The sequence below is a fragment of the Phalaenopsis equestris genome, unplaced genomic scaffold (genome assembly GCF_001263595.1).
Source record: "Phalaenopsis equestris unplaced genomic scaffold, ASM126359v1 Scaffold000002, whole genome shotgun sequence".
In the NCBI taxonomy this organism is placed as follows: Eukaryota; Viridiplantae; Streptophyta; class Magnoliopsida; order Asparagales; family Orchidaceae; genus Phalaenopsis; species Phalaenopsis equestris.
Window position 1 is genome coordinate 53,090,159 of NW_018164444.1, and position 10,244 is coordinate 53,100,402.

General features: G+C 38.5%; 1 protein-coding gene across 2 annotated transcripts; it reads right to left on the reverse strand.

Annotated features, from left to right (window-relative positions):
- Positions 1–756: 756 nt before the first annotated feature.
- LOC110039586 lies at positions 757–3,180 on the reverse strand. 2 transcript variants are annotated; one of them, XM_020744709.1, is made up of 3 exons: positions 3,001–3,180; positions 1,342–2,921; positions 757–1,261 (listed from the first exon to the last, which is right to left on the reverse strand). In XM_020744709.1, the coding sequence occupies exons 2-3, from the start codon at positions 2,860–2,862 to the stop codon at positions 1,151–1,153; spliced, it is 1,632 nt and encodes a 543-aa protein (XP_020600368.1). In that variant the 5' UTR covers positions 2,863–2,921; positions 3,001–3,180; the 3' UTR covers positions 757–1,150. The 2 variants fall into 2 exon arrangements, with proteins under 2 accessions (XP_020600368.1, XP_020600366.1); XM_020744707.1 differs by having other exon boundaries at positions 2,996–3,180.
- Between the last annotated feature and the right edge of the window lie 7,064 nt (positions 3,181–10,244).

Genomic DNA, 10,244 nt, shown 5'->3' on the forward strand with positions numbered 1-10,244 from the left:
CGTTTCACTTATGTAATATTGCTTTTAGTCGTTCAAGTGTCAATAGACTTGCAACTTACAACCACATAGTAGAATCATTTCAACTATGTGAGGCACCATAATGTTTAACTTCTAAATCTTCTACATATGTCTTCTAAATCAATTTCTCGTGAAACACTGAAATAGCTATGACACCCTACCGTGATAATTTATTAGCAAGTAACAGTTTGTTAAATGTCCTATAAATTTTCTTAAATAATTAATCTCTTATTTAGAGAGGGAGAGGGAGAGGGAGAGGGAGAGGGAGAAATATAAGATAATTTAAATTTTATCAGCGACACTTATCCGGTCTTTTCATCGGAAGCAGGATTTCACGTGGCCATTGTCTTCTCTGTTGAACAGAAGCCCACCGACGCACCTCATCCAGCTGTTAAGTCGTCTCCGCTGGAGGCTGTCGGTGATCCGTGGGCCCACAACGCAAAACAAACTTAAGAACGCGGGCCCCACACTCCTAATATCTTAAGAAAGTGGGGCCCACATGTGCTAGCATGCACCGGCCGGATGTTGGTCACCGTCCAAAACACCAAGCACCGTCCTCGCAGTTCTTCCCAGAAAAACATAAGCTCGTTTAACAATTACCCAAATCCCAATCTCTCTTCCTCTTTTTGGCCATCAACCGCAGTATCTTTAATTCGTATACATTAAATAATAACAAAACGAAATTAATGAACAGCATTAATTGGAATCTGAATATCTGAATGTGAAGCATAAAAGTTTTACAGCTACGTTTTTGACTTAAAAAAACTGTTTTTATAAAGAAAAAAAAAAGTGGAAACTGTGCAAAAAGCATGAAAAAACGAGTACATTATGAGCGGCGGGCAATGACATTAAGAGATTTGGAAGAGCCATGATGCCGGCGAGAAAGAATAAATAATTGAGTAATACTCCTAACAGCAGAACTCACATGGCATGAATCTCTCTCTCTCTCTCTCTCTCTCTCTCTCTCTATCAAATCTAGCTTCTACCGCATGTTGATTAGCGAATTCATACCTCTATCCTTTCTGATGAATCCATGATCTGACGAAAGGAGAAGAGAATCAAGTTTCCATCTTTTACTTACTAGTACGTATGGAAGACGTACCAGAGGAAGGGGGACCAAGGAAAGAAGAGTCTAGTTAGTCCCGGCAAGCTCCCCGTCACGACAAAGGCCAACCTCTATGGCCATCATCCTCTTCCCCGCTTTAGAAGACGGAAGAACCCTGCAACAATTTCTCCTCGGCGCCTGCATGCAAAGTGTATAAATCAACAGATGCTCAAAGCAGGGTGGGTAGAAACAGAGTCGAAGCGGTTGAGAAAGCCTACTCTGTCCCAGAGAAGAGGGTCCGGTTTCTTGTAGACGACGACTTCATCAACAAGCGTGGACGGATTCGCTATTTTCCAGCGGCAGACCGGAGGACGGGGATCCTTGTAAAGGAGGTAGCGAGTCACAGTAGTGTGGCGAGAATTATCGTATGAAGCTGAAGAAAGATAGTAAAGGAATGGTTTTTGACAAGGATTGCGCGCGACGGGACGAGTGTTGAATGCGTAAGCCGTGTAATCTGCCCGGCGATACCAGTTAAGAAAAGTTCTCGCAGGAGTCTCCATCTCTCTTGGCGAAATAATCCCCCTCACTACCTGCACGACAAAACCCCACGATACAGACACCGTCCAGTGCCGATGGGAAACATAGCAAATCGACTGCTGCATTACTCCTGCAGAATCCAGCCGCACAGGGCCTTCAAACAGTTGCCGGACGGCCGCAGGGTGAGACTCCGAGTTTGGAAAGATAGCTTCGACTAGATCGAGGTGATGGAGACTAACCAGCGGTGCAACGGGATGCGCGGCGAGAAGGCCGAGGAGATCACCGTAGACATCAAACTGATGAAATCCTGAATGGCGTGTGAGAGGAACGCCGAGCTCAGCCATACATGCCTGGATGCGATCGTCGCTGCCATAAAGCGCGGGATATCTGTGTATACACCGGTCTTGCATTCGAGAAAGGGCAACCGCAAGCGGACGGCTAATGGCGAATCCGCCGCCGCCGTAAGCCATGCTGTATGAAAAGATGATGTTTTGGAGATGGCTCTCTGAGTAGGAACCAATGTAGTATGGTTGCCGATAATCGAACTTGTTGAGAACGCGGACGAGGTTGTCGGGGAAGAAGACGGTGTCGTCATCCCCCATTACGAACCACCGAACGTTGTCAAGGCCGAGGCGGACGGTTTCGGAGACGATGCGGGATATGCGGAGAGCAGAGCGGCTGCCTTGTTTGTGGCTGTAAGGGAATTTGGAGGAGTCTGCTGATATTTTAATGGCGGGGAGGGAGGCGGCGGAGGATTTTGGTTCATTAACGGGTGAATCGAGCCAGACGTAGCCCCGCATTTGGCGGGGTCGCCACCATATTTTGATGTATTCTTTGCGTTTCTGCCAAAAATTGGCCGACGCTGCGATGCCGAACACAATGTGGTTGAGTCCCGTGGAAGTTTCCACTGATGGTGGTGGTGGCGAGAAAGTAACCGGGGGAGGATGGGAAGCGGGAAGGGGAGATGGAATGAAAGAGGAGTTTGAAGAGGAGAGGCGGATTAAGTGGCCGGGATGGTCGGAATCGGAGATGGAGATTTGACTGTTGGAGCAGGAGGAGAAGGGGAAAGCGGAGAAGGTGAGGATGTAGAAAATGCAAAGGCAGGTGAAGAATACGATGCAGACGAGAGACCTGGAGGAGAAGAATCGGAACGAGGGCGAGATCCATTTGGCTGGCGAGGCTTTAGCCCATTGATGTTGCTTGGCGACGGAGGCAGGGAAGGCGTCGGAGCTGGTTTCCTTGTAGTTTCCACCTCCTTTCATGGAAACCAGCGCCAAAGAACCTTTTTTCTTCGTCTCTCTCTCTCGGGGTTTTCGGAGATCTAACAACCCGGACAATGCGAGAAGAAGGTTAGATATATGATCCGGTTTGGCGGGAGGAGAAGGGGAGGAATACCTCACCCAGAAGACTACCGCGAGAGGAAGGGGAGACAGATCAGAAGGATTTTGTTCGGCATTTGGAAGAGGGAGGGAGGGATGGAGGGAGGGATGGAGGGGAGGCACTGAGGTGAGGATCAGCGGAAAAGGAGGGGGAGGGGGAGAAGATAAGGAAAAGTTGAGCGTAGGAGGAGGAGCATTATTTGACCCTTTGTATACTGTCGGTTTTTAGTACCATATTTGAATAGGTTTTTCTTATAAATGACAACTAAATAATGATTATTTGAAGTTAATGTTTGTTATGGAGAATTTAGCATGAAGATTCGTAAATCTTAAAAAAAAAAAAAATACATGGTTCGCCAATGATTGATGTTCTCAGCCAAAAAATATTCTTAAACCATGAATCATTAATCAAAGTCAATTTTAGCTGTTCAGTATAAATGACATGATAAAAAGATGTTGTCATGCAAAACTATTCCAATGACTGTTTATAGCTATTTAATTCATTTATATATATATAGAGGCATTGATTTACTCAAAGTAGGATGAAAATTCCATGTCAATTATACGAGTTGGAATAGTAAAATTAGATTCTACTCGTTAAAAATTAAAAGTTACCAGTTTCAAAGAAATGCTTTCAAATGATATGCTTGAATTTCTAATTAGGGATGTTGCTAGTAAAAGTCACCATCAAAATACTATCTATGTCCACCAAGCCAACTGTCCCATTTGGCCCCAGCCCAAGTGAGCCTATTGCGGTGACCATGGGCTTGATAATCCTGTTGCTTTATGAAATGAGAGATGAATGACACTGTTTGCTTGATTTATGATGTCAATTTAATTGATTTTTATGTAATAAATAAAAACTTTCTTTATTAAATTTATAAATTAGTTATATTTCTACACATTATGGATAACTTAATGTAGAGGTAATTTTCATTTTTATACAAAATGTTTGTCACCGTTTAAATTACTAGTTAAGCCTCTCTAATTTCTTGGACATTTGATCCTCATATATAGTTCTGAGTGACTTGGTCTTCCTTCCTTTTGAGTTTTATATGACATGAATTCATACCTCATTTATGATACTAAATTGTTATAAAAAATGAATAATTTAATATCAAGGCCACTTCTTATATTTATCAATTTTTTTTCATAATAAATTTAAATACTACGCTTTGCTAAAATTATTTCAAACAAACTATATTACAACAGTAATGCATAAATTTCACAAGTTTTTTTAGATCAAGATCTTCTAAATAATGCTCACTATTTATTTAGTAAGGAAGTTTATCAATTGTGGCCATTTTTGCTCACTAGAGTCCAATCACCACTATTTTAAAAGTATTGAATCATATCATTCAATATGGTCTTTAATTAATATTGAAAAAAATAGAAACATCTCTCCCAAGATTTATGAAGAAAACATGTTTTGTACATAATGCATATTCTCAAAAAGATTTTTATCATAAAAGAGTTCTTAAATCATTGAGGGTTTTAGAATTTGGAGCATTATTTCAAATACAAATATGAAAATGAAAGTTTAGCTTCACTTCGGTTTAGAGAAGATATGCATGTTTGGATCTTTTAATATAAGAAAAAAATATGACCAAAATTTTGTTAGGGTGATAGATAATGACATGATAAAAGTGAACATATAGATAAAAGATATAGTAATTTTTATTTGTTTAGGTGATGAAACAAAAACTTAGTACGTATTATTCCTCTATAATTCTCAATATAATTGATAGACCATCAAGATATACTACAATATTTTCCCTGCATCCCCTTCTCTCCAAGACTTGATCATTATTATTTAGCAATACTTTAAAAATATAATAGAAGATAATTGGACCTTTATCATGTTACCAATGTTTAAGAAATCCCCATCTTTGAACTTCTCGGTGAGAAGAGTGACCTAAGTCGGGTGGGAGGAGAGCTTGACAAAAAAATCATTAGAAGGCTTCATTGTTAACATCTGATCTTTCATGGCTTAATTCTCTTCTTAAGTAACTAAAAACAACTCTGAGTGACTGAGCACCTTTGCCTCGGCTGCCTTCGCTCTCTCTTCAGCCTAGCCAACTTCTGCTAGATCTTCAGTCATCTTTGACATTTCTGGAGAAGGATGGTCGACTAGAGATAAAACCGTCTCGAGTCATTAAATGATACTTATAGGACATGGGCACAAGACTGGTAAGCTTTGTTTCTGAAGCGCCTCGTCAAACATGGGAGACATAATAACACCGGCTATTGTAGGAGGGTAGCGAGACACCACCAAAGAATTAGAATGTTAGGCCTTTTGAAGATTGATCAACGCAATCCTACCAACTTAGCTCGTGCTTACCTTTGACTCTGCGTCTTGCATCAAAATACAGCTAAATGGGAATCCCTTATGTTTCTTCCAAGACAAGGCATGACACAATCCACTCGAGTCTATGACGAGGTGATTTCCCCTCATGGCAGTGCTCCCTTCATAACTGATTGGCTTGGGCTCAACTTCATAGAGAAATCTAAGCAAGCCCATAAGAGAAGGATGGCTGATTTCATCTCTCACAAACATGTTGATAAACCTTGAAGAAGCTGACGAAGGATGGCCAATTCGGTTTCTTGTCTTTCTATCAAAGCCTCCCCTCACAACTGTTCAACTCCTCTCAGCTAGACGTTCTCTCAGCCTCATGTTGTTATGCACCCGATGGACCTGTAATTAATATAGAACTCTCAGAGGACACAAAAAATGTTGACCTCTGGATGAGGATAAGCTTGTCTGTGGAAATTCTTTGAAAAATAATAAGTGAATCAAAAATAGAAAGTGTCACACATTCAAGACCTTTTCTTACCATGAGTACCTTGCACGCCGGTACATTTGCTATTTGGTTTGTTTCAATGCGAGAAATTGAATGAACCTTCTTATTGGCCACCTGAGCTACCACTATTGACTCTCTCTCATAACACAGACCATTAAATAGAGTGCAGATAGAGGACAGACAGAATGATAAGAATAAAAAAAAAAGGTAGAGTAAGCATAACATATCCAATCATATGCTCATTTTTTATATAAGTAAACCGAGGAAGCCGAACCATTGCATAAGGGTAAAAATGGAACTCTATAATGGTTTCCAAAATGCACTGACAGAGAGATCACATCAACACAAAATATGAGAAAGAAAAACAAATTTTATTCTTAAATGGACCTAAAAATTAGCAAAAGGTGCTAAAAAAATAACATGAGATAAAAGACTTTATAAAGGACCGACCACATCTTCTGTCAAGACATAACCAAGCCAATGCAACCTCAAATATAATATTTTCTACCATACCTAAATAGATTTAGTTAATTTGTCTTAACTTGAGCCTTAAGTATCAAGGACCTCTCGTGGATGTTCGTCAATTCCCAACGAAGAGTGACCATCACCTCTTCCATGTTCTCCACATTCTCTATAAGAGCTAACAACTAGCACAATTCCTTGCCTCGTTGGACCACCGTTGACAGCGAGAATGAATTCTTGATTTCATCTAAATGTTGGGCAAGGGACATAGAGGATGTCTTGAGCCAGTCAACTGCTTCCCCGCAAAATTGAAAAGGGACATCGGGGCAATCAACTTCACCATCCTCATTCGAGAGTCAAATTCCCTCGCTAAATTTCTAATCCTCTTCCACTACACCTCAATCAAGTTTTCACTGATGTCATCTTGGGTTGATCCTCACCCCGACCTCTCAAGATTAAGTCATCTACACCAAGAGACAACATAAAGCAAAAGAACATCAGAAAAAAAATTTAAAATTCAATAAATAAAACCAAGGCTCGTTATTCTCAACAACCAATCCAAATAAGACGTCATAATCAACACAACATCCTCACCATGTCACTGGAGAGCACCAACAGCCTCTTATGTGGCATGTTCAATCAGTAAGTCTTGCACAACAACAGAAGGTCGACTGTCAAATCGATGGTCCTTCCAATTTCCTCTACTTACTGTTAAGGAATGAATCAAACGTTCCCTCTTGATCCGACAGTGAGAGTGTAGTCACTTTTCTCTTCTTAATGATGACTTTATTCTTCCTTTCAACTTTTGGGCAAACTCGCCATTTCAATTTTCTTATGACAAAATAGAGCATGTCTTTATTGTAGATATCATCCAAGATGTTTTATACATTCTCCATCATAACACTCGGAAGTCGGCTGGTTCAAATTAGTGGAGCCACGATGCAAATAAGGAGTGAGAAAGAGCCTCATCAAGCTTTATTTATAAGAATTTAAGGTGTATAAATCAATGGAGTTTTTCCTTTGAATCATTAATTAATAATCAATGCAATCTAATATTACAATATATACATAAAATTGTGGTGACGCTGATCTTAAGGTGATCTAACTGTCCGGAAGGTAAGAGCACGACAAAGGAGGGTCCACTGTCAGAAAGTCATGAGGTCTACCAGTCCATTCTAGTGAAGATGTTGAGCTATGCTAGTGAAGCTAAAGTCCGCCGAACCACAAATCAGACTAAAGATAACCAGAGAATATAAGAACAAGAAACACATCCAAAAGTGAGATAAAAATGTATTCGAGCCAACCACCATAGGAGACCCGATCCATGGGAAGATCCGGTTCCCTAACAACCACAATCATCCCAAAGACTTCGAGATGCTCTTCATCAATGGTTAAGGATTGATAGCCGGGTCATATCAACGGGCTAACACATATCAACTAAAATCAAGACACTTAGTTGATTTTAGTTGACAAAGCAAACTTGGCAATCCAAAGTTAACTGAGTGCACTCGACCAAGTCAATAAGTAGCTGGCCGACAGGCTTATACATGTAAAATACCAAAAGTACTTTAGTATGAACCTCTTTAAAACAAAGATAAAAATATAATATCATCATTATGTACCATCTTCTCTATAAATAAGAGAATTATTTTTTGAATAAACGTGATTGATCATGACAAATTATTGTTCACTCACTCTCTATCTATCTCATCTTACTTACATTCTATTCATTATAAGAAATTCATGAACAAATCTGGATTCAATAAAAGTCAATCAAGATCTCACAATTCCATTACCATGGATTATCAGGAACCTTAGTTTACTTAGTCAAAGTAGGTAGTCAACCCAGTCTAATTGAAGAATGTTCATCAGTAATCACGAGTTACCTTATCTAATCTAGGATATAAAAATTTGATAAGTCATTAAACTAAGAGAATGAGATATTCAAAATTCATTGGTTCAATTGGAGGTCAAATTAGATGACATAATAAACAAAATTATTTATTATGTTTTAAATGATATAATAATATAATGGTATGATATTAAATTATTTACATTGTGAATATTTTGAATATAATAGATGTTGTAAATTAAAAGTCTAAAAATAAAATCATAGATATATTGCTCCTCAAATTTCATGTATTTTCTTGTATGTCATATTGATGTGTCAAAATTTAATTTTAATTATTGCCAAATTTAGATTTGCTATCTATTTTTAGAAATTAATTTGTGGCTCCTCTCAATCTTAGACTTTTTGATCAAAAGGTCAAGAAGGGATGAATATAGTGAAGGTTGGCCCACTGTCTGGAGAGTGTGAGGGCCACTTAAATGATAGAGTGAAGGCATACGAGCCAAGCTAACAAGTACAAATCAAAATAGATTGGACTAAGAGGTGAAAAAAAAATCGACTGGATTATTCATGCGTAAGTCATTCAACTAAAAATGAGACAAAAAAAACATTTGGGCCAACCGCCACAAAAAAACTGACCTGATATAATAACCTACTCTTTATTATAGCCTATCCAAGGGAAAACCTAGTTTCACAGTTTCTCCAACAATTCCATGGATGACCAGAAGCTCCTCACCAAGGATCAAAGATTGACAATTGACTGACCTTTTTCTTTTTGTAAATCGACAATTACAAAAATTTGATGGCGCTACTAGAAGATTTAAATCCCCGGCAACGGCGCCAAAAATTTGACTGCGACTTTATATATATGTGTTTGATTTAATAAAGATGTATAAATATAATATTCAATAATGTCAAAGTCGAATTTGTCAGCGTAAGTATAAGTATCGCTCAAGTAATATAGGACTTTAATGGAGTCATAGTTATCGATCCCATATGGAGAAATATAATACTACGGACTAAGGCTTAATAAAAAATAATATTTCAACTACAACGACGACGTTCAATTTGCTTATCTGTCACTAATAGACAATTGAAATAAGTAGATAATTTGGATAACAAACAAATAACTAATGATAGAAAGTAGGGTTTAATTATGATATTCAATATATAAGAAAACATCATTCTCCTTGTCAAGAAATTATAGTGAATGAATAAAATGAATTAGTTCAATTTATATTGTGCCAAATAGGAGCAAATCTATTCTTTACCCTTTGGTCCAGACATAAAGAACATTAACTAATTCTGTGCTTGGTTACTAATTTTCTGGGAGGATACCAGCTCTCACTTTGGAGCTCCCACGTTCCCCTCACCTGAGGGCTAACATCTACACATCAGCACCCAAACGATAGGACCAAATTGGGGATTTTATATAGGACCAAATTGGGGATTTTAGTCTGTCACTCTAAAATCTCCAATTTTATGCCCGATAGTAATATTTCCCTATTTATTTGCACCCAACTTCCAAGGGCTTTGACCTCCCTGAATCTTGGATGTAATCTTCACTTTAGTTGTAAAACTCAACATATTTTAACAAATCAATTGACAAGATTGAAAGTAAATTAAGATCGAATTAAAGTGAAAAGATCATCACAATTTCTTAAACATTTTCATGGTTTCACCAATTCAAATCACAATTTCACAAATCTCGAGACAAGGAGAAAGACAGAAAAAACTACTCAGAACTCATGGGGAAAGCACAACAAAACTTGGAATTCACATATAAAATCAAAACCATACAAACTATAACAAGTAAATAACTTATCTCTAAATTTCTCCCTAAGAACACTCCTTGAAGTTCCTCTGAATCTTTTTCTTTCTTTACAGCACACGAAATTCCTCTTCGAAGTAGCAAGGATGAAGAAATCTCTCACTTTCCCTCCACTCTTACAATTTCTCGAAGAATTCCTCACAGTTACACTCTCTAACAAGCTCTCTACACACTAATGAATCTTATCTAACCTCCGGGACTCCTCTATTTTCGGCCAAAATCTTCTCTTTAAAGATGTGGATGAGTTTTCCCAAGAGTTGCTTATGCACCCCTCCAAAATCCGACCTTATCCATTGTACAAGTACACATAACCGTCGATCCC

Coding starts and splice junctions, on each gene's coding strand:
- LOC110039586 (XM_020744709.1), bottom strand. CDS start 2,862: ATGAAAGGAGGTGGAAACTACAAGGAAACCAGCTCCGACGCCTTCCCT. Junction 1,262..1,341: donor ACCCTCTTCTCTGGGACAGA/GTAGGCTTTCTC, acceptor CTTTGCATGCAG/GCGCCGAGGAGAAATTGTTG.